This window comes from Hydractinia symbiolongicarpus, chromosome 11 (assembly GCF_029227915.1).
Source record: "Hydractinia symbiolongicarpus strain clone_291-10 chromosome 11, HSymV2.1, whole genome shotgun sequence".
Lineage (NCBI taxonomy): Eukaryota > Metazoa > Cnidaria > Hydrozoa > Anthoathecata > Hydractiniidae > Hydractinia > Hydractinia symbiolongicarpus.
This window is the reverse complement of record NC_079885.1, coordinates 12,097,076-12,121,609: the sequence shown is the minus strand read 5'-3', so window position 1 is coordinate 12,121,609 and position 24,534 is coordinate 12,097,076. Positions and strand designations below refer to the sequence as shown.

The window sequence follows — 24,534 nt, the reverse complement described above, 5'->3', positions numbered from 1 at the left end:
TGTTTCACCTATAAATATTTGATAATGAAAAGAAGAAATAATAATAACCATTGTTTTTTGTCAACTAGAACTCTTTAAAAATGTTTTGATTTGGTGTACTGTCAATGACAATGCGTCAAGATTTTTTAATGTCATAAGGACAGAGTGTTCTTTCCCCCCCTTATAAGTTTTGACTCTGAACCTGTTACACTGTTCACATTAGGGTAAACAGATGCTATGATGTCATACAGACTTATAACTTGTGTATTTATATTTTTAATACCATGTCAATACTTTGCATAATTAGAGAAAACATGACATCTTTGCTAGCCAATGTAAGCAGTATGTCAGGAAGCTTTGTGAATATATTTTTTAATACTTGTAATATTTACCTATCAATATTTGGTTTTTTCAACATGTGTGAATGGTTTAAAAAGGCAACGCCCAGATTTGGGTATTCTACTTTGAATCTCGAACTCAGTTTTTTATGTTTGATAAGATAAAAATATTTGCATTATAGTCTCATCATGTAATGTTTCTGAAAATTTACCATATTGTTTAGGATTAATTTTGATGTATTATTGTCAGAATTCCTTTCGTGTTTATTATATATTTTATTTCATTTTTCAGTCTGTAAGATTTTAATAGTATAAAATATAAAAAGATGCGTAAAGACTTGATTTTAAATTTTTGTATCATCTCCAAATTGTGGGTTACTTTCAAATGGTTCAATTTCTGTTACATCTGTGCGTTTTACAGCATGATAAATTTGCATTAAAAAATTACTATAACTGAAGTGCATGTTTTGGGTGCCACAAACTAATAAGCTAATTTGTAAATAGGCTATGCAATAATATTATTTATGGTAAAGCATAAAACTTCTACTGTTCCCCCTCTTAATTTGACTAAATGACGAAAAAGCATGTTGTTCTAATTCAAACATTGTGATGCCATTTTTTTAATTATAATAGATAAATATGTAAATAACAATAAACAAATGAACAGCAATGAAAACAATGGAAGTTGATGCAGAAGTTGAAGATCAAATGTAAGTTTTTATATTGTAACGTGATGATTCACTCATTGTCAGGTTTTGTAATGATGGTTTATAAAAAATCCCAATCTACTGAAATGTTACCATTAAGGAAGGCTTTTTGTGTAGTGGACACAATAATATATATCCATATATGATTGATAAAAGGAATAATGGAACAGATAAAAAAAGGTCGGGGAAATGTATGAGAGATCCAGCAAAGATAAAGGGATATTCAGAAGACATTGAGATGATTTTAGTGTTATTAACACACGAAAAGACAACAGGTTTTCAGACAGCTAGTAACAACACAGTTAAAACGACTTAATTCACAAATTGTCATCCATAAAGGGTTTTACTCAGTAAAACTTAAAAAGCAAGGACATTTTGTTATAACAGAAGCTCTTGTGTTTCAGGGAGACAGACTCGAACTCACTGTCTGGTCGTTGGAACAATTATCGTAAGTTGTTATCAACAAATGGACCGTTATCAAGTGATCAATTTGAAGCAGATCCTAATGTGAGTATCACCTTTTAAAAAATAAATATGTTTGTCTGTATAATATATTCACAACAGACGTCATTGGTGTGAACAGCTCTTTCACGTAAATCTACTAAACACCACTCCCGAATAATCAACTATCTCTCAAAAAAGCAAGTTTAATGTGATGTCTATAGCTTCATTTATTTCGGGTTAATTCCAACAATTACTTGTTTGATTTCACAACAAACATAACCACTTCACCAACGGCAGATTTTAGAACTTTCAGAATGGAACTATAAGAATGTGTTCATTGTGTTCGAAAAGAAATTCTTTTCCTTCGGTTGACCGAACGTTTACATTGTCAGAAGACATGGTTTCTGTATACATAAACATGTATTTTATTTTTCATCTAAATGCCAATGTTTTTGTGACTTAGATCTACTTGAGCTATAGTATCCTATGTTTTCATCAGGTTACCAGGTACTAAATAACTTATAAACCGTTTATCCAGGCGCTACATGGGAAAACAGCCTGGCTACATGGTTTAGAAGCCATTATTACCAAAGTGCATGGAGGAAAGATTTTGTGATGTTGTATTTCTATGAAAGATTACCTTACGAAGTTATGCTAACAAAAATGCTTTAAAAAAGTTTTTTGTTGTTGCTGTTCTTAATTGTGCACTTTGTAACTAGGTGTACAAAATTCGAATTCTATCTGACATTTTCGGTCAAAATAAATAAAAAATGCCATTCAAAATTCGGAAATATTAGGAATTCTTGGGCACGTGCTGCTTGAGACAACTGTAGATCTATAGTATGTATAGATGGTAACATTTCAAATGTCTTTAACGATATGTTGTACCTCTTTTTCTATCTCCATTTGTTTATTCAGGGTTATGATTTCTTGAGAGAAAATATAAAGATACTGGTCGTTGGTGCAGGAGGCCTGGGATGTGAGTTGTTAAAAGACTTGGTATGTTTTTTTTTTATCTTGTTATTTTTATGTTTTCCTCATTGCCAGTGATTGTAGACATTTAAATAAATAGTATACTAAAACAATCTCCTTTTACTGTTAAGCGTGTAGAAAAAATGTGTCATTTTTTTCGGTAAACATTACCGCTTTTACATGTATATTGAACACTGTTGTGAAAAATTTTGACTGTTATACTGTCAAGCGACAAGTAATTTACTTTTCGCTGCGCAGTTTCCTGTATGTTTTAAAGCAATTTATTTTGTTTACAGGCATTGACAGGATTTAAACACATCGATGTTATTGATATGGATACCATAGATCTTTCAAATTTAAACAGACAATTCTTGTTCAGGTAATTAAAAAACGCCTTTTTTTACCCACCCACAATAGGTGATAATAAGCATACTAGCGCTAATTTAAATAAAGGCGATGTCTTTTTTGCATGTGTCAAAGAAAAAGTTTTATGTTAAAGGGTACTCATAGACTTTTGCCATTTGACACATGCTATTTATTGTTAGATCTTTAATGATATTGACAAAAGAATTGCCAACATGTTCAGTTCAATAATTCATACAGAACTATCGCATTCTTAGGCAAAAAGACATTGGAAAATCTAAAGCTGTTGTAGCTGCACAATTTATTAACAATCGAGTTAAAGGCTGCTGCGTAAAGCCGTATCTTTTCAACCGTGTAATTTGTAAAAACTATATATCTGTTCATGTTTTGGTTTTTTTTAGTACGATAGCAATAATTATTGCAATAATTTGCATCCTCATAATCTTAAACACGTGCCAAAAAATTTCTGTTCAAAATGCTTCGTCCCTACGTAAAGTAATGTTGCAGATGTTTTCTTTAACTAACTCAGTCATTACTGTAAAATACAAGATTTTGATGAAGAATTTTATCGAGGTATGTAAAATACTTTTTGCATTCAATTTATGAAAAGGTCATTGTTTTTTCAGTAATTTTATTACAAGCTCTTGAGCTTGTATTAAAACGCAAATATGTCCTACGAGAATGGAAATTTTTGCCTCTCTAAGCACCGACACGGCAGTAGTCGTGTGTTCGAATCTCATCTTGGTAACTATTTTTACTTTTTTTTTTTTCTTTTTACTATCTCGCCTGCGAGAATAGGTTTCCAACTCGTAACTAACTAAATGTCCCAAATGGTCAATTGCAAAAAGGTATGCTGAACATAATAGTGACATCATAATTTTGATTTTTGTCACCTAAATGTCATTTTAGGCCAAAATTGGTCCAAAAATTAAAACTACTTTATTTTAGACAAAATTTGGCAAAGTTAACAAAAAACGTATGCTGAACATGATGGTGACATTAAAATTTTGATTTTTGTCACCTAAATGTCATTTTAGGCCAAAATTGGTCCGAAATTAAAACTACTTTATTTTCGACAAAATTTGGCACAGATAACAAAAAAAGTATGCTAACATGATGGTGACATCAAAATTTTGATTCTTTGTCACCTAAATGCCGTTTAAGACCATAAACGTTTCAATCGCGCGACTTTTAACCATGGATGATACGCTGTATTTTTGTTAGCAGAAATTGTAGAATTGGGTCGCATTGTGGATGTTTCATAGTTGTGCATTTTTAATATCTTGTTTTGTTTTATTTTTAAAAAGATAAGATAAGTGTTCAAAAGCGTTATTTAACTAACTTGTAAATTAAAGGTGTTTCCACCAAAGTTTTAAAAAGTGAATCTAGGCAGAATTAAGGTCTCCCCAAATGCCCGAAAAGTAGTCTGCGAAAAATAAAATTTCCAAAGCAATACTTAGAGGAAAACGAAGACGCTCCACCATATATAGATAATAACAAGAACGAAATTCTTTTCGCTACGCTAATGACACGCCAATGTAGTGAAATATGGTTTCGGAAACACTCCGAAAGAACGTAAATTTTCCGATTCCGTTTGTTGTTAATTGTCTCCGCGCCAAAAGTGCACAGGATTCTTTTTATCGAAGTTTACTGTTTGTGACAATTCTGGTAATAATTTTTTTTAACTGCAGCTATTTCTTTTTTCGAACAATTAAGATTTACTCATACATTATTTTTTTTTTATTTTGCTTTTTCTCACTGAGTGACTTTCTTATCCTCCCTTTTTTTTTTTTTTTTTTTTTTTTTTTTTTTGGTTTTTTTTTTGGGGGGGGGGGACTGAATTACTGAATTTCGCAAATTTTAGGTGGGGCTTGTGGTTTTTCTTCTTTCTGTCAGTCAGTTTACCCCAGACTGACCCATCGAAAATTACCTTTTCGAGGAATTTTCCGTTCAAAAAGATCTCGCAAATCAATTTTGAAAAATAACTGCGTAGTGCGTAACAAATATTATTGCCTATCTGAATAGCAAAATGTCGTGTCTAACTTTGTAACAAAAATCACAATTTAATAGACAGCTTCTTGTAAACTTTATTCGCGAGGTTGTTTACTTATATCATACGTCTTGTTCTATGTACACTGTGTCAGATGCGTGCTTTTTCACAAAATCGATTTTTTTATGCAGGTTTCAATTTTGTTGTGTGCGGGTTGGATTCAGTTGTTGCCAGACGATGGATCAATGGAATGCTGGTATAAAGTGTCATTTATTTCAGTTGTTTAATTTTTTTTGTTATGTTAATAATGAATATGGATTGTACAACAATTTTGTCAGTTAACAAAACAGTATTAAGGTATATGGAAATGTGTGATATTTTAAAATTCATCCAAACTTAGATAAACGATATTCTTTATTTGTCAGGAAATAAACCGTTTTTTATGCTTTTAAACTTTTTAAACAATCTTTGCACCATTGGAAAGCTAGGATTTTTTATCTAATGGCTGATTTTTTTTATCGTTGCGTTCTGTTTAGTTGAGCCTTTTGCAATATGACGATAGTGGTCAGCTTGATCAAACTTCTGTTGTACCATGGATAGATGGTGGAACTGAAGGTTAAATTTATATACTTTTTATTTATTTACTATTTACAATTTATGTACTATTTATATACCTAAATTTATATACTTGTTTCCTTATGAAGAATAATCCATGGCTGCATTTTATAATACTGAAGGTTAGCTGTTTTTTACTTCAAACCAACTTTTTAGATTTGCAATAAAGGGCATAAGTGTAGTCTTATTCGAGTTTCTTTGTTCAGGCATTAAATTTTTACTTACTCAAAGTATCTGCCAGGCCTTCATTTTTGGAGAAAACCTTCAAATCACGTGTATCTAGGTAATTTTCTTGTCAGTCTAGTTGTGCTTTCATACCTTAAAATATAACAAAATATATAGTAAAAAACTTAAAAAAAAACTTTTCCTTCTTAAAATGATAAGTCTTGTTACTGTGGAAAGTTTATCATTTCTTGAACAGGATAGTTTAGTAGGCGACGTTTCGGGAGATCCTTCTCCCATCATTGGCCCGATGATGGGAGAAGGATCTCCCGAAACGTCGCCTACTAAACTATCATGTTTAAGAAATAATAAACTTTCCACAGTAATATGAATACTGAACAAACGAACCTAAATAATATCTTCAATGATAAGTCTTGTCATGGACATTGATAAAACAGAACAAATTATCAGAGCATTTAAAATTCGATGATGTTATTATGATGGTCAGTTTACACGGTTAACGGTATAATTAGATAAGATTTCGAATTATAAAGAGAAAATTTCCCAAAGGAACCTAAAATTTGTTTTTTAATTAGGAGAAGGAAACTCAGGAATTTATATGACTTCTTCGAATTATGGAGATATTTGAGTTACAGGGAATGGGATTGGAGAGAGTCTGTACGGTTAAACCACCTTTAATTTTCAGGTTTCAAAGGAAATGCCAGAGTTATAATGCCAGGTCTCACTGCTTGTATCGAGTGTAATTTAGATTTATTTCCTCAGCAGGTGAGTAATCCAATTCATTTTAAAGTAAGCAAGAATTTTATACTTTTTTTAATTGTTAAATCGAGTTTTGGTTGAAAGCAGCCTGTCGGTTGTAATAAAAATCTTCTGTTTAGTGATCATCTGTCAAAATCAAGATGTTTCAAACAGGGTTTTTTTTATTGTTGAACTTGAAAACTTTTTTTTTTCAATTCTGACGAGTTAGTGACTATAAAATTATATGTCACTTTGTTCTGCAATCATTTTTATAGGTAGGGTGTATCGAGAATTTTGATTTTGGATGTGCGGCTGCAAGTGTGGTGATCTTTGCATTTTGTATTCTTTTTGTTACTTCAGGTGAATTATCCAATGTGTACCATTGCTGATACTCCACGTCTTCCAGAACATTGCATAGAATATGTGAAAATCATACAATGCCGAAAGAAAAGCCTTTTGATGGTAGGTTTTTTGTAATTTTTTTTTAGGGGGGGGGGGGGGGGGAATAATCTGTTAAATATTTGTGTTCCTATTTCCACATAATGTTTTTGCAACTCCATTCTGTTTATTACAATTAGTTGTAGCCAACTGTCCTCCTTAAACACGTTCTGTTTTGTTAACTTTGTTTTTATTTATCTTTATTTCTTTTGTTAGGTGTGAATATCGACGGAGACCATCCTGAACACGTTAAATGGATATTCGAAAAAGCTTATAATAGAGCATCGCTGTACGGTATTGAAGGTGTGACGTACAGGTTAACGAAAGGTGTCATCAAAAATATCATTCCTGCAGTCGCGTCCACAAACGCTATTATCGCGGGTGAATTAATGCATTGATTGTTTGAACTTGTGAACTCACACGTGTGTTATGATCGCGACCTGTTGTGTTTGTTAAGGTTGATGATTAAAGCGGTTATTATTTTGTGGTGATTGTTTGCGTTTGTTATCACCACAAACGAGTTTCATCTTCATTTGCAGTACAATTTAGAGTGTTTGAAGGTGAATTTCACTCAAAAACAGTGGATCAGAACGGACAATTGTGATTTGTGTAATCTGATTGGTTGATAAACATTTCCGTTCCAATCCGCTTTGACCCAAACTGAAAGTTGAAATCATTTTAATTTTTCTTGTGGACAAAAAATTATAAATACAATAGAATAATTAGCAGTATCCAATCAAATTTATTTTTCCTGTTCAGTTCTATTCCGTTTTGCTGTTTTAATTTAGGTATTTTTCTTGTCTTGAACAGACTTTGTATTTTTTATTTAACATTTTTTTCAGCAATGTGTGCAGCAGAAGTGCTGAAGGTCGCCACATTGTACGTAAACACGTGTATTTTTTCTGTTTTACTTTACAACTCCTTAAATAGAGGTTAACAGAGGCGTCAGTTAAAATCGGATATTTCCCGACCGGAGAGACGCCACATGACCTCCTTCTTTCTTGTTTTCTCTATGGACTTGACGAAGATACTGTTTTCCAATTTGAACCGACTCTTACTTGTGAAATCTGACCTTGCATTAAAGTTTAAAAAAATTCCTCCGTGTCCAATTATCCAATTTTTACAATCTGTAAATTTTTTTTTAGTTGTTACGCTCCGATGAACAATTATACAATTTTTAACGACGCACATGGAGTATATACATACACATTTGAAGCTGAGAAAAAAGTAAGATGTTTTTGAAACATGTTTTAATAAGTAAAATTTTATAATTATAAGTAAAAATGTGTTTGATTTCTGGTGGCGGTCGGATAACAAAAATGCAATTCTTTGTAACCGGCTTATTTACAAATTGACAGTGGCGATTTTAAGCGGCAGAATCACTCTCGTTCGACTGGCCACCGTATCACAGTGTAGCTACTAAGCAAAATATCTACATTTTTATATTTATAAAATGAAAAAAACAATATTTTTTCATGAAATACAGAAATAAAAGATAAGAAGAAAAAAAAAAGAAAAAAGTGAAAAAATGTCAACCACAGTGTTTAAACCCGGACCTTTTTGCTTCAAATCAGCTTTGCCTGTCTGTTTATTATGATGTTATCTTCAGTAAGTGAGTTCGCGGAATAATACAGCAGAGGGACCGGAGAAGGGCGTTCGCCTAGCATCTATTTCATGCTTTTGTTGCTGCGCCGAAATCTCGTCTCAATTTTTGGTGATTTTGTTGTCGCAATCCTCCGAAACTTGCATATCACGTGTCAGCCTACTTCATCGATCCCTGGACACATACGTTCAAAGTTAGGAAAACACCAACATCTGCATTTTTCCCCCCCAAACATTTCAGGATATTTTAAGTACGCGTACTAACAACTAATTCTCCGCCATCTTGTATTAATCTGAGTGTGTGATCAGACCGGATTCTTGTTATGATTATGGTTACGTTAATACATTACTTTACTCAATATTTAAGCATGTAAAAAAAAAACTCTGTCGAACAAAATTATCATAACTTGTGTTTCGACATGTTCAGGTTTTGTCGAATTTATCACTAAATAAAATGCTCTGTGAAAGAGTTTATTCTAGAAGTCACTTTTTTTCTTTCATTCTCACACTCACGATAACTTGTTACTACTGTGATGCTTCAAAAACCCACTGACATTTAAAAAATATTTTCAGGTTGATTCTTTTAATTTTAGGATAATTGCCCAGCTTGCTGTTTGAAACCAGTTGACGTGTCTCTGAAAAATGAGTCGACTTTGAAAGACTTTTTGCAACATCTTAAAGACAATCCGATGTTGTAAGTCATTATAATTTGAAAGTACTTCTCCGTTAATACCGAAAATAAAAAATCTTATCGAGTATGACTACTTGCTTTTCAATGTCGATTTAATCATAGTATGTTTTCAAAATATGTTTTTACAAGGCTAATGTTGAAGTTCTTGTCTGCAGGTTATTTTTATATTAACTTCGTGCATTTTACACTTGTTACATGTCACTGTTCACAACGGACTTGTATCTTTAAATGCAAAATGTTAAAAAAAAATTTAATTGCTGCTAATTCTGCAGTATGTCCTTTTTCCTGTATTTCGATACCTTCGTAGGCCCTGACATAAATTAGGGTCACCTTTATGGGGCGCGTTAGAAAGTGCAACCAGCATAAACTTCGTCTACCTGTTTTACGCCTCATAACGCCTGCGAGGTTCTGTTCATTTTGACGCCTTCTTCTAGTTTAAACAATGGTCGAAAACTAATTGTGTTTCGATAAGCTTTATAAGCTATTGTCTATAAGGATATTTTTTCAAGAAATATTTAAACTAATTTCACGGAAATTGTATGTTGCATGTTATGTAATGTAATGTCTCATTTGTTTCCAATTATTGCGTGTGCTCAATAGTAATTAATGTGTTAGTACGTGCCCAAAAATCTTTTGCTGACTTGTGAGAGACAAGTACCATCAAAAGGAGAGTTCGTTTCTAAATAAAATTTTTAGGTTTTCAAGTCTTTTAGTTAAGTCACACTTCAACCAATGGTTTATATGTGGCAAGCTGTCGTTTGACGGTTGTCAAATCAGTCAGTCCAATAAAAAGTCAAAGCAAAAAAAGGGGGGTTGTAGCGAACCACTGTGCCAGCTAAGGTTTTTAGACAATATTTTTGTCCCAGTTTGCGTCCACCACACCTTCTTTGTGTTGCAGACATTCTATTCTCAGATTACAAAATCTTGTTTATATATACAAAGAAATTCTTACAACCTGTTTTTGTTGTTGAGAGTTGCTCACTAAGGCATTTTTTATTTCACTGACAGCGTTATGTATGCTCGCATTCATCAATGAAAGGGGTGGGGGTCGACTTCAATAAAATTGTTTTAATTGTAATTACTCCTCCTTTTGATAGTGAAAATAAGAAGTTAAACTTATAAATCTTAATAAAAAAAAAACGATCACTGAATTCTTTTTAAAATATAATTATTGACGGTTTGTAAATTTATTTTTATATATTTTTATACGACAGGCAACTCAAATCTCCGGGCGCGACTACCATACTGGACGGAAAGAATAAAACATTGTATATACCGGTAATTGCTTGTGGTTTTGTTTAAAAAGTGATTTGTTCAAAAAGTAATTAGCCGGAGGTTAAGTTCGTCTCTTCAGTTTGACGCAATGTAATGTCTGAAAAAGAGGCGCCATATTCTAAAGTTGGCTGAGATTTTGGCACGTTATTTGACCACCAGGGTAACAATAAAATGTGAGCCAAAAAATCAGATTGTTATAATTTATTTTCTTCTCTTGTAGAATATTCCCTCTTTAGAAGAAGCTACTCGGGAAAATTTACCTAAAACTTTACGAGGTAAAAATATTTTTCCAATCTTTCACTTAACTTGTAGACGATGTTACTTCATACACGATGTCTTCTGATTGAATATTATGCGCTGAAAATTGCAAGAACTGCGAAATGTGAATGAGCGCATTTTATTGACTTTAAGAGAAGAATTCCCAACTTATTGTTGCATTTTGATATTTCTCAAAGAAAAGCAGTTTTAAGAATTAGAAGTAAAAATTTTGTTCTCATGTAGGTTCCTGGCGACTAAAAATGTTGTGAATTGCTAACATGTGGCGAATACTAGTTTTTAACTTAGGGGAAATTTGTCGACGTTAATGATTTATTTATTTATTTATTTATTTATTTATTTAGAGCTTGGTCTGAGCAATAATCAGGAAATTACCGTCACTGACGTAACGTCACCGAAACCTCTTCGTATTAGACTTTCTTATTTAAATTTGTAAATTTTATTCTTTTTTTTTTTTTTCTTCTTTTTTGAAAATTACTTTGTTAATATGAAGAACTTGTTTTTAATATCCAATCAATCTATATCGCGTCTTATATCCTTACTCTTCGTAACTTTAATGAAAGGATCTTTCGCCAAAAAAAGTTTAACGAGGGAGCACATGGTGAAATTTGGGTAAGTGTTACGAGTGACCCAATTTACTAAATATCGCGACGACAAAATATTGCAAATGAACACTTTTAAAAAGAAAATAGAATTGCTATTGAGCTTTTTATTAATCCGGTTTGTAAGAGAAACATTGAGAGTAAACTTTCGCAATTTTTTTGAACAATTTTTACCTGAGCTATTACACTGAAATATAAAAAGTGTTACAATGGGGGGAGTATTACAACTCTTTGTAAAACGGTGGATTCCCCTACACTTCAACATATAATTACAGGGAAAGCCGAATCGTTAATCTGAAGTGTTTATAGTTTTTTCACTTTTTTTAGCATAAAACAGTTCTTTTGTTTTAAATGTTAAAAATAATTCGTTTCCCGGTGCATTACAAATTTTTGCGGCCAATAATCTGAGTACAAACAAGTGACGATCAATTCTGTAAAAAAATATATTACTCTATGTTTGTTCTGCTTTTCAGAAGAAAAAGAAAAGAAAACCAGTAAAATTTCAGCTTTGCCATATTTCTCATTTTGTTTTTATTTTTCAGCAATTTTAAATCTTACTGTTTCTTTACAATTGCTGAAAAAGGTATTGCAAAAATAAAATGTTTTTTTTATATTTTACGCAATTTCGTTCCCAGAGCTTTTTTCGCTTTTTGATGTGTGACTTAAACCTCAATTTCGCCCCTAGGGCTTCTTTTTCGCTTTCTGATAATGGCTAGGGCGAAATAAGTTGCTCGGGACTGGCCGGTTGAAGCTTAAAATTGATTGGCTCCTTAATCTCGCGAGCTGAAGGGCGGTTTGCTTCAAGGCGAGTTATTTAACGACGGCCATCAAATTGGCGGGAGATTATGTACTTTGTGTGCTTTGTATGTTTATGGGTGAAGTTTTTTATTACACAAAGGTAAATTGTGAAAAAAAATATTATTTATGGAAATCATTCATTAAAGGTATAATCGATAAGAACATGATAAGAAAATTAAGGCTTTGACAAGAAGTACTGAAATGTCTTAAACTTTAAACTTTAAAAATGACAAAATAAGAAGAAAATTAAGAACAGATTTAAAACATTTTGAAGGCTTCGGATTAAAAAAAAAGTCGAGCGTTCTAATAATAAAGAAATACCCGTGCTATTTAAACCAGTGCTGCATTATGTGTTCTTAAAAATAACGGGGTGTAATTCAGATCAATGCTTCCTTATTTATAAACAAGTTGTTTTGGGGTCGATTGCGGTGGAGATTTTTGCTCGGTGGGGGCTAGTGGATAATTATTTTGGCCGGATGGGGGTAAGTAGGGGTGGGTGGGTAAGTACTTTAGCTGGATGGGATGGATGTGTAAATATTTTGGGTAGGCGGGTTAATATTTTGGTTGGGTGGGTGTGGGCACACAGAACTACCCATTAAACGGCCCTTATTTAAACGCCCCCTAGAATAGCGCCTTACCCATAAAATTCGAAAAATTTAATGCATTTTTACACAGGTGTCGCGGAAGGTGTGTGGTGTAGCTATACGTAAACAAAACTTGAAATTCTCTTTCTATTCTGTTGGCGTATGGGTTTTTGTCAGTATCTGTACCTTAGGTTGGCATAAGCACTGCCATAGAACCTTCTTGGAACACCATTTTACACCAATATTCCTTTTGGGAATTTTGCAGCCATTAATTAATTTCCCTGCAAGTTTAGAGAAGCGAACCCTTACACAACAAAGTCCTCAAATGTAGATCTTTTTAGATATTTACAGTTTACCTTTGGATATGTATTGTAAACCATTGTTCTAGAATGTCAAGGTTGTTTTAAGACATTTTTATACAACTTTCTTTTAGACAGTCTGGCTAAGATAAAGTAACTTTGACCTAGCTAAATCAATATTTGTGGTCGTTGAGCTGACCTTAAAGAGAGGAAATTTTGGTAGAAAGAAGTTTTGGCAAAATTGAAATGCTGCCAAAACTATTTTTTTTCCTTTTGGTTAAATTAAATTTCTGTCAATTTTTGCTTTCTGTCAATTTTAAAAAATGTGGTTGGTAGGAAAATAGGATTTTTTTGAAAAAGTTATAATTTTAGTATATAGCTATCTGATATAATAATACAAACTCCACTATGTCTATGACAAGCATAGTGAAGTTCCTTTGAAGTCGCTGAATTTTTCTTTGGACTTCCTAGTTCAGACTGACATCATTTTATTAAATAAGAATAGTGAAGCAATTGCATTGCGTTTTTAAGTTTAAGGCTAAATAACTTGAAAACAATTGAAAATAATCGACATCATCTCCTGCGTAGGTAACTAGGGACCACTTGATACCAAAATGCAATGAATTTCCTTATGCTGGGTCAACCCACTCGTTTCAGAATAAAAAGGTTGATGGCGTCATCAAAAAACCTTTAAACAACAATATGTTAGTAACCGTTCGTCAAAAGTACATGATCTTATACATTTTCTTGATCGTGTTTTAGATCCTTACGATGAACACAATTTTTTTTTAGTATTTGGGATAGTTCTTGCTGACATCAGCAAATTTTCAAAACCATATGTTTCCTTATACGTTTAACAACGTTTAACATTCTTTATTATCAGTGTTTCAAGCTTTCAATTGATTTACCTAAATATTTTTTTGTATATGTACTACTGACATTAGTAAAACACCTGAAACAACTTATTTTTTTCATTGTTATGCCTGAGTAAATTTTTCTACTGGCCTTATCGAGTAGTGTAGATATATTTGAAGTTCAGTGACTTCTTTTAGTTTATGGTTGTTTTTGTGAAGTTGGCTGCTTGTTTCTGTCAGTATCACTAAGAAAAGTATAGCTAAATTAGCGAAAATTGAAGAAAAGTTCAAGCATGTGATGGAGAATCTAAGGTGACATTGCGGCTGGAATGACCCTATAACCATAGTTTTTACTTTCTATATATATATATAACATGAAACATAACATGAAACCTAACATGAAACCTAACATAAACAACACATAGATGCCCATAATAAAAACATTATTAACACCAAACCTTCCCAAAAAGAGCAAAACTGCAACTGCATCAAAAAAAAAACAATGTCCCCTAAACCACCTATGCCTAACGCCATGCATTGTTTACCAAGCTAATCTGATGTCTGAAGAAAATCCACGGTATGAGGCAAATTATATTAGCATTAGCGAAGTGGCATTTAGAAACATTATGCAAACTACTGTAAGAAGTCATTCAACACAGAACGATACATGAATGATACAGCTTTATCAAAAGAAGTATGACGATTGAAGAAGAACAAGTAAACACCAAAAATTTGATGGAAAATTATCAAAAAATGTTCCCAAAAATAAACCCAATTCGAAAAACTGTAACCTCTGCCTTAACGAAAAGTATGAAATTTTAACCTTTAAAGGAAACAACCTTTTGAACCAGGAAAATGAACTTATATCGAAATGCAGACACCAAAACAAATTCTTGTTGGCCAATTTTGACACTAATCACTGACATCACAAATCAGTTATATATATATATATGCCAATTATAATTGACGGAAATCTTCCTTCCTGCAATAACCACAAAAGCTAATATTAGATTATTGCTTATAATTATATACTGTCTGTCTTTAAGTATTAGGTCCAAGACCTCCTAATTTCTCTTCCTTCCACATATGAATACGAAAGCATGAGTAGACACTTTTTTGTAAAAAAGAATGGACCCTAATTACCTGCTTTCTGTTCCTGTTCCTTATTTGTTAGCAACGTAATTACATGAAGGCTATATAAATTAATGTGTGTTTGTAATTTTTAATGAGAACTTATTGTCTGTTAAAACAGCATCTAATAAAGAGGCAAACAAAGTGGTGTATATAAATTATGTTTTTTTTTGTTGTTGTTGTTTGTTGGTATAAGTTTTAAATGTTGTTTTTAATTTTCATTTTTTCAATTTTTTATGCTTTCTATATTTCCATTTAATGTTGTCAAATATTATAGTAGGTCAGAGATGCCTAATTACGCTAAAAGTTATTTTATCTTTAAAGCTTACCTCCCACTTCCATAAAAGTTATGTTTATAACATTGGATGTGAGCCATATTAAACTATTAATGTCAGTATGTAAAATTTTCTTAATTAATATTAATAACTAGCAAGTGAAGTCTAGTAAAACAAATTTTCAGGGCTTTTACAGCTGCTATCCTCGTTTATGTTACCAGGAAATTTATTTCAGACGAAGAAGCAAATCCAACATCAAAATTCAAAATTTTACACACTTTGTTAATACATATATATTACGAAAAAGTTCCCCTATTAAAAGTTTTATCTTTTGCTGACAAGCAATGTAATGACGTCAAAATTTCTTTAATGTTTGTTGCTTTACATGAGACTCTTATTTAAGATGGCGATAGGATTTGCATGCAAGTAGCTTGTTTAACCTTGTTTATTTTACCTTACTCTTTTAAAACTGTAAACCAGCCAAAAAGAGATTTTTTTTAAATACTAATGTTATCATGAGTGTTTTTAGATTAAGTTGGAGGTAAGCTTTAAAGGTTACCTATGGTGAAAAATCAAGTTGAGCTCATATGAAAGAGCTTGAAAGGTTGTCTAGGAATTTGAATATTTTTTTTAAAATCCTTTATTGGTTCTTTAGAATTTGGACTAAGAAGATTAACTAATTATGCATGATGTCATGAGTATGCTCTGCAAGGGAGTTAATTTAACATTTTTGAAAAGTCATATAGAGTTAAAAATATTTTCTGGCCGTTCACTTTGACGCGTTTTGAACATTTTACATAATTTTTTTTTATTTAGTTACCATAATTATGCTCAATGCATACTCATGACGTCACAATTTGGCATAATTAGCGCTACTTTTAAGACAAATATCTCGAGAACGGATAAAGATTTTTGAAAAAAATAAAAAGATTTTAGACAACTTCAAAGATCTTTCGTATCAGCTCAACTTGATTTTTAGCTGGAGGTAAACTTTAATATCATTTTTAGGATTTCATAAAGTTATATTGCCACATTTTGCTTGTTATATAGAATATCTTACTTTCTCAATAACAGTCGTTGTTTTTGTTCATCAAGAAAAATAAAAATTAGGAAACTTTTTAGCAAAAATTCCAAATGCTCATCTCAGCTATATACCATTTCTGAGCCATAAAAATGGTTATGAAAGCATTTTACAATAGATAAGCTTTATATTTAATTTTATTTTTATCCATTTTATATAAAGTGTCAACAAAATGGTGCAATTAACTGACAAACCTGAATTCAAAGAATTGCAATCACATTATGAAAAAGCAAAGACATGGCATATGAGAAAGTTATTTAGTGAAGATGGCAGCAGATTTTCTAAATTCAGGTAATGATATAGTATAAATCTTTATTTATATACGTCTTACACAGCCCAAAATTAAGGTTTTTTCAATTATAAACATCTTTTTGTTGGTCAAAAAGTTTTAACGAGTTACATTTAGCATCAAAAAACTTTTTTAAGCAATACTGTAATACTAGAATTTTAAAAAAATCAAGTTTTGTTTGTAAATTTATATTTAAAGAAGTTTCAAGAGGTATACTCAGTGTGAGTTGACTGACACTGACTAGGGTAGCAATTTGTTTTTCCATAGTAAATTTTGTGTTTGTTTTTGTACACAGCTCCAATTTATCAACACAAGAGGGTAATGTGTTATTAGATTACTCAAAAAATGTTATTAACGAAGAAACGTTTTCTTTACTAATTAATTTGGTAAGTTTTTTAAATTTAATTTCTTTCACAAACATAATTTGCTATAAGTTATTTTTGGATGCAACAGTTTTTGATGTTTTAAGATTGTCCCAGAAAAAGGTATTTTTCCTTCCTTACTTACTACTAGACAAAGGATAATAAATTTATATATGTTAGGCTTATTTTAGACATTTTTGATTCTCTTTTTAACTACCAGCTGAAAAATCACCTTTTTATTTTGTAAAGTTTCATTTTTTCCGCCTTTCCTCTTCATTCTAAAATTATTCAATAACAAACCGGGGTATATACTTAGTTCTTTTTGTTTTAGGCCAGGTCTTGCAATGTTGAAAGCATGCGTGATAAAATGTTTTCTGGTGAACGCATTAACATTACAGAGGTGAGTTTCAGTGGACTTATTAATGAGTTTAAAATAAATTTTTAAAAGCTTTGAGAAAGGATATTTCTTAATCACTGTTGTTTTCTTAATATGACAGTACTGTGATACTGATAGTACTGTTATGTTCTTCATGTATTGTCATGTGTTTTGTTTTGTTACAGGATCGAGCAGTACTACATATTGCACTTAGAAATCGATCTAATAGTCCTATCTTGGTGGATGGAAAAGATGTGAGTAGACTTCGTCTGTTTAATATGTATCCCTCCTTTTGTATTATATTATTATAGTTACTTATTGAATGTTTGAGTTTTCCAGTGTGATGCTTTAAAAACAATTTTTTTATAAAATTACTTCAAACAAAAATATCAAGGGTATATCAAATATTCTAAATGGTTGATTTTGTCGCTTATACTAGAAGTAGGAACCAGCAGTAACCAGCCGTATGTTGAAGTAACCATCAGAGAACTACCTGTATTTTGAAGTAACCAACGGAGAACCAGCAGTTTTTTAAGTGACCACAAGAGAACGACCAGTTAAATAGATAAACGAAATAACCGCAACTACAGCTTCGAATTTGAAACATTTTGTAATTGACACAACAGTTCATGACCTATTTTTTTCTGAAATGTTTATGTCTGGTATGCCTTGGGCTTTATGCAACAGTTGAGACCAAAACGAGACATTTTTTTCTTTTGGTAGACAAGGTAAAGTTTGAATGTGGAGAAATTTGTTTTTCTTGCATGGTTTCTGTTTAAGTAAAAAAATTAAGCTTTCTTTATATAAATCTTTTTTCGTTGAAACGTGTTACATTTTATTTCAAAAACTTTAATCCTTTAATTCCTGTTTCCATTATTGCCTTTAGGGGAATTAAGTAAATAAATAACTTAAGTTGATTAATTATCGCGAATTCTGCAAATTTTATTCAATTTTTATTCAATTTCAATTCAATTTTATTCAAAATTAATCTTCGCGGAATCCATTTATTAGACCTCGAAAACAACTTAAAAGTAGATAGAGCATTTGGTATCAGAAAAAAGCCCTGCGAACCAGGTCCCCCCTTTTATTTATCATATTTAGTAGTTTTAAGGTCATGTAGTGTTGTGCATAAAAATCACAACAGCTTTGTGCCGCTGTGGCAGCCTTATCTGGAGTAAATTAATAATAAATGCTGGTTCTCTTTTGCTTCCTTAAAAAAACAGTTGGTTTTCTGGTGGTTACTTCATAATACTGGTGGTTCTCTGGTGGTTACTTTGAAATACTGCTGGTTACTGCTGGTTCCTACTTTTAATATCTACGTGATTTTGTTATTTTTTTAGGTAATGGGTGATGTCAATCAAGTTTTAGAACAGATAAAAGCATTTACTAATGTGAGTGATGTGATTTTATCAAGCTGCCATTTTAAATGAAAACAGCTTGCTTTTAAAAATAAAACCAAGGCTAAAGATATTTTCCTTTGACATTGATACACGTGCTTGAACTGCTTTCTAATGATAAAAAACTGATCAAATTTTCATCCATGATCATGGATTACTCTGATCATAATATTGTATTTAATTTGATATATTTTTTTAGGATGTGCGCAGTGGAAAATGGGTTGGATATACTGGCAAAGCAATCAAAGATGTCGTGAATATTGGTATTGGTGGTTCAGACTTGGTAGGTATAAGTCTTTTCTGGTGTAATTCTCTGATTCTAACCAAACATAATCATTTTTTATATACATTTGTGCTATTAGCGAATGTATGGCTATAAATTTATTTTCCTATGTTAAGGGTCCACAAATGGTAGTAAATGCCCTTCAACCGTATGCAGATGGACCAAAAGTTCATTTTGTTTCCAACATTGATGGTACCCACATGGCTGAAACACTAAAGTCGGTTTGTCCTGAAACTACCTTATTCGTAGTTGCATCTAAGGTAAATTGTTCTATGTTCTATGATCTAAAATTTTCTTTTAAAATAAAAATATTTCAAAATTAAAATAAATATTTTAAACAATCTTGGTCAAAAAATTAGATTTGCACATCTTGTGAGTTTTTATTTAATACTGTTAGAAAAAAGAATTTCTTGCATTTTTCATAGTAGTAAATTGCAATGTTTGTTTCCTATAATCAGACTTTCACCACTATTGAGACGATAACTAATGCAAAGACAGCTAGAGCTTGGTTACTGAAAGCTTCTGGTGATGTATGTATTTTCTTGTTCAAATTTAAGGAGTAAATTTACCCTTCATACTAAATTCACTTTATACTAAAACTCAAGCAGTTGCAGATTATTTTCTCTCTCATGCAGATTTTCCTAAGGCAGCCTTTATATGAGCAAAGTAATATCACTTTAGTCCATGTTTACAACAGGTCCTATACGTCCTCCCTTAACCTTTTAGCTAAAGTAATTATATAATATATTGGAAAACGACCACTGTGCGTGTAAAAACGTCATGAACACATTGCAGCGAAACATAATTAAAGTGCGTCCTACTGCGCATTTGCTCTCATTAAATGGTCAATGTAAGAGGTGGCTACGTTTTGAAATTTTACTTCATTTGTGAAAACCACATGACAACAATTCACTTCGATCTGAAATTTTGCTTCTCTTCCAGTATAGGGGAGCCTCATGTAAACACAACTGCAATGCACTTTGGCTTGAAATTTTACTTCACATGACGCGAAGTTCCTTTTCTACTTCCTTTTGATTTCATTTTAGAAATCATCCGTAGCCAAACATTTTATTGCGTTATCAACAAACAAGGTGGGTTTCAGATTCTCTTTTTATTATTTGTCTTTTTTTTTACATATTTCACTTCACGATTTTATGTGACTTGTTGTTGCAGGAGAAAGTAGGCGAATTTGGAATTGACACAAAGAACATGTTTGCTTTTTGGGATGTAAGTAATTTCTAGAACTGCACCAGCTGTATATTGTTTGTCTCTTCGTTAAGTGTTTTTGTAAATCTGTGTGAAGACTAAATCATGATCCTTTAAACGCTTTAGTGCACTTTTTGTACCACAATGACAGCGATTTTCATAAAATAATTTAAATTTATTGCATTCACTTCATACCATCAGTCTTCTCTCCTTCAACATTTCATCCAGGAAATTTTTTCGGTGGTCAAATTCACGCAGGAGCTCCAACATTCGAACTTTTATGTGATTAAATTTTTGTTATATGGTTTGGTCATATGTAATCAAAAGCAAACAACATTATTTTTTAGTGGGTAGGAGGTCGTTATTCGTTATGGTCTGCTATTGGTATGGGGATAGTACTGGCTATAGGTGAGTTTTAAGAATGTCTGTGACTTACTTTCTTGCATGTCTCTAGTTATTTGCTCATTTCAGCAAATCTACAATTCTAACATCGACCCAATAATAGTGGTCATTTTTATTTTTTATTAGGGATGGATAACTTCGAAAGAATGTTGGATGGTGCACATTTCATGGTATGTATTTAGGTTTATTTTTAAAATTTTATTCTCCATAACATGTATTCGATTTGCTATTCGTCATATAAAATGGTTATTTCGTACAAACAATAAAAAATTGTATGTGTTCAAGTCTGCTAAAACTGAAACATAAATATTACTAAATCACATTTTTTATTAACAGGATAACCATTTCAAATCAGCTCCAATGGAACAAAATGTGAGATTCTTTACAAGATTTTAATGTTTGTTTCTTCTCAATTACATTTTACGTGCTTAATTTCGTCCCTTTTTATAAGTAAATTCTCAGTGCCAATTCACCTACAAAGAATTTCAGCCAAGTGTTTTAAATATACCTCCTTATCAGCCTTTTTGAGTGAATTTGATTAATTTAAAAAGTATTATTAGGAAAGGTTTTATCTTCATCTTGAAATTGAGGAAAATTTGTTTAATAATTTAGTGATGAATATCTTAATGGACCATATATTTTATGGGTGCCGATATTTCTCTCGTGTGGTATTCCCTGCTGTACCCAGTATTTATTTATTTGTTTGTTTGTTTGTTTGTTTGTTTGTTTGTTTGTTTGTTTGTTTGTTTGTTTGTTTGTTTGTTTGTTTGTTTGTTTGTTTGTTTGTTTGTTTGTTTGTTTGTTTGTTTGTTTGTTTGTTTGTTTGTTTGTTTGTTTGTTTGTTTGTTTGTTTGTTTGTTTATTCATTATGATTTTTATAGCTTCCAGTCATTCTTGGTGTACTGGGTGTATGGTACAATAATTTCTTCAATTCACAAACTCACGCCATCCTCCCATATGATCAGGTGAGAAAAACATTGCCCACTTGTCGGGTCTATCAAGTTATGCATGGGTTACCAGGGAAAAAAACTTGTTTACTCAACCCCTCGTTATGTCGTGGAAAGATCCACTGGAATTCTCACGCCGCTGCTCACAGTCTTTGGCTCACAGACAAAATGTCGTGTATTATAACATAGATCGTTAGCTTGCCATTTATACGTCGCGTATCAGTTTTTCGTCTGTTTTACATGTTCCAGGCGTCGCTATTTTGTGCATTCTAAGCAGCCCTTGGTCTTGACACGAATTTATGGCTATAAAGATTTTGCATATCAACTTTTATCTCACTGTTGTATAGGACCGAATTCTTTCTATATGCGAAGGATTCTTTCAATAAGACTAATCACAGTGTTAATCACGCTTTAGGGAAGCTTTACTGAACTATGAAGTTACAATATAAAAGCCCGGGTTTTCCACTCTGTTTCTCTTGTTTGCTTTTGTTATGCTAATGTATAATAACTTTATTCTTTTTTTTAGTATATGAACCGTTTTGCAGCTTATTTCCAACAGGTAAGTCTTGTATTGTTTTGCTTCTTCGTTAACCATTCCCTTCTCAACCAGTGGTGCGGTGAACACCTTAGTATGCACTGAGCTAAGTCATAGCTTTATGCTTACTTACCTTTTGTAGGGTGATATGGAATCCAATGGTAAAAGCGTCAGCCGAGATGGAGAGTTCGTGAAGTACAGTACTGGACCTGTTATATGGGGTGAACCTGGTACGAACGGACAACATGCTTTCTACCAACTCATCCATCAAGGTTTGTTGTTTTATTGGATTGTCCAGTTTTCATTGTAAAAATAACCCACAGTAAGTACAATAAAGGGAAAACTTCGAATGGAAAGTAAGGTTGACTTAATCGAACAGAAGGAAAAGAAAGTTATAAAACAAAATGATTGAGACGCAAATTGTGTCAATATATCAACCGTCAAGTGCAATGTTTTATCTAAAGTCAAAGAGAAGGCAAAAAGTTTATTAATTATTTCGTTATATATCCAATTCTCCATCCTAGGTCGAAAAATCATACCTTGTGACTTTTTGCTGCCTGTTGAAACACACAATCCCATTGCGGACGGAGTACATCATGAGGTAATATTTGTAAAAGAACTTGGGAAGTTCACTGAGTTCCCTATGTGTCTTTATCATCTTAGTTAAAGTATGAAGAAGACAAGCGGAGGATAGAATATAAGCAGTTTTTCACATTTACTATATTTTTCGTAGATTTTGACAGCTAACTTTTTGGCTCAAACTGAAGCTTTGATGAAAGGAAAGACTTCAGACGAAGCTCGTGCAGAATTAGAGAAAGCTGGTAAAAGCAAAGAGGAGATTGCCAAGTTGTTGGCTCACAAGGTAAGCATGTCGCTTAAAAATGATTACGAAGAAAATAAACTCGCTTCTTTTGTTTTGATATAAGCAATCGAGGTAAAAATGATGTTTTGTTCGTCTTAGCAATTTGAAGGCAACCGTCCAACCAACTCAATTGTGTTTCCAAAGTTGACTCCATTTATGCTTGGCATGTTAGTGGGTATGTAATTTTGCAATTACACGTAAATCTTCATGATAAAAATGTATGCTTGTCGACATACATTTCACCTTCATCCAGACCATGACAACTGAAAATAACAAAGATTTCTCACAGTGACGGTCAAAGACGTTTGAACAATCATTTGTAACAGTTATGCGTAGCATTTTTTTTATTTAACCTTTTAGAAAGTTTTGTAATAATTTCGACCATACGTTTTTTTAGCATTATATGAACACAAAATCTTCGTGCAAGGCATAATTTGGAACATTAATTCCTACGATCAATGGGGGTAAGTTGTCTGAATTATCTTTATAAGAACTTGCTGAATCCGAGCGGGGTGTTTAATTCTGATTGCCTGAAGCTGAAATTAAGTAATGCCTGGTTCACAACTATGAAGGTTGCTGAAAACAAAACCACATAAAATGTGTATTTTAAATAACTAAGAGGAAGAGGGTCGATAGTAACAAAATTTTAAAATTTGAGGACAAATTAAACATAATTTCTTGCTTGTTTTTTTTTAATTTTTTTTAACTAAAATGACTTGCTTCACTTGCACAAGTGTGAACGGCTTTCTTCACGTTGTGCTTCACACTTCACTTTTGACCTAATGCGCACGCGTACTTCACTTGCCTGTGCAGATGCTTTATATTTGTGAATCAGGCTAATAATGTTTTGTGAGCATCAATTGTATTCCCTTTCTTTAAATATGTTTACAGGCCGTCAAGCATATCATGTGTAAGAATATCGACCTTAAAAATATCGAGGCTAAATATATGTAGTTATGATTAGAATAAATTAAGAATGTGAAGTTGACACAAGTTTGGATTATTGAGACTAAAAACTTAGCCGTTGCATAAACTCAAACTTAAATAGAGGCTCGCTTGTCCAATCTTTTGACTTATTATTTGACACTAGAATATCTTTTTATTTAGAGTTGAGCTTGGCAAACAGCTGGCTACTGTCATACAGAAAGAATTGCAATCCACTGAACCTTCCACAAACCACGATTGTTCAACAAATGCACTCATTAATTACATGAAAGCAAACAAGAAATAGAGAATTTGCTGCCGGTCGTTAGAACAGCGGTGTTGGATATTTAACTGTACGAATTTATTCAGCAGACGCCATAAAAACATTTATTTATAATAAAACTAAACATGGACTTGATGTTTATATATTTTATTAGATTTATTTTCTTAGAAAATTAGAAAATTTTGTAATCTTTATTTACCTGTAGATGCACAATTAATTTACTCGATTCATAAAACGCAAAAAATATATACCAAAGTAATAGAAACGGTGTCTTCACGATTTTTTATGATATTGGAATAAGAGCATTAAATTCTTTGTAGGTTGAAAATCTTGTGCTAAAGTGCGCTAGCCGCACTGTGAGAAATACCGAAATCATTGAATAAACCACCTTAGATCCCATGATCACACTACAATAAAGTCATGCTGACGTCAG

At 32.2% G+C, this 24,534-nt stretch overlaps 3 protein-coding genes across 4 annotated transcripts in view; all 3 read left to right on the top strand.

Annotated features, from left to right (window-relative positions):
• The window catches only part of LOC130614588 (GTPase Obg-like), a 49,941-nt gene extending 49,029 nt beyond the window's left edge, over nucleotides 1–912 (top strand). The window contains exon 8 of the mRNA XM_057436018.1: nucleotides 203–912. Within this exon, the coding sequence (XP_057292001.1) occupies nucleotides 203–207 (5 nt within the window). The 3' untranslated portion in view covers nucleotides 208–912. The remainder of the gene's footprint in view (nucleotides 1–202) is intronic.
• Nucleotides 913–995: 83 nt separating this feature from the next.
• LOC130614589 (NEDD8-activating enzyme E1 catalytic subunit-like) lies at nucleotides 996–11,132 on the top strand. The gene is given in 18 exon segments (XM_057436019.1): nucleotides 996–1,027; nucleotides 1,429–1,531; nucleotides 2,387–2,467; nucleotides 2,737–2,819; nucleotides 3,061–3,141; nucleotides 3,333–3,376; nucleotides 4,985–5,049; nucleotides 5,330–5,408; nucleotides 6,277–6,356; nucleotides 6,690–6,762; nucleotides 6,765–6,791; nucleotides 6,984–7,148; nucleotides 7,610–7,646; nucleotides 7,913–7,994; nucleotides 8,963–9,063; nucleotides 10,275–10,338; nucleotides 10,556–10,610; nucleotides 10,956–11,132. Coding segments are annotated over 18 exon segments (1,344 nt in total). The 3' UTR covers nucleotides 11,048–11,132.
• A 4,522-nt stretch (nucleotides 11,133–15,654) lies between these two features.
• On the top strand, nucleotides 15,655–24,366 carry LOC130613727 (glucose-6-phosphate isomerase-like). Of its 2 annotated transcripts, none has more exons than XM_057435062.1 (22): nucleotides 15,655–15,695; nucleotides 16,398–16,526; nucleotides 16,820–16,910; nucleotides 17,218–17,286; nucleotides 17,448–17,516; nucleotides 18,603–18,653; nucleotides 18,859–18,942; nucleotides 19,059–19,202; nucleotides 19,401–19,472; nucleotides 19,989–20,033; nucleotides 20,116–20,169; nucleotides 20,496–20,556; nucleotides 20,677–20,720; nucleotides 20,887–20,922; nucleotides 21,432–21,515; nucleotides 22,024–22,056; nucleotides 22,175–22,304; nucleotides 22,557–22,633; nucleotides 22,766–22,894; nucleotides 22,994–23,069; nucleotides 23,292–23,358; nucleotides 24,002–24,366. In XM_057435062.1, exons 1-22 carry the CDS (start codon nucleotides 15,670–15,672, stop codon nucleotides 24,123–24,125), a joined length of 1,695 nt encoding a protein of 564 aa, XP_057291045.1. In that variant the 5' UTR covers nucleotides 15,655–15,669; the 3' UTR covers nucleotides 24,126–24,366. The 2 variants fall into 2 exon arrangements, with proteins under 2 accessions (XP_057291045.1, XP_057291046.1); XM_057435063.1 differs by lacking the exon at nucleotides 15,655–15,695 and adding an exon at nucleotides 16,009–16,139.
• The last annotated feature ends 168 nt before the right edge of the window (nucleotides 24,367–24,534 follow it).

Bases quoted from the DNA above. Each gene is read 5' to 3' on its own strand.
- LOC130613727 (XM_057435062.1), top strand. From the start codon at position 15,670: ATGAGTGTTTTTAGATTAAGTTGGAG. The intron at 18,943-19,058 runs GTAGGTATAAGT...TCCTATGTTAAG, and splicing joins GTATTGGTGGTTCAGACTTG to GGTCCACAAATGGTAGTAAA. The intron at 22,634-22,765 runs GTAATATTTGTA...TATTTTTCGTAG, and splicing joins CGGACGGAGTACATCATGAG to ATTTTGACAGCTAACTTTTT.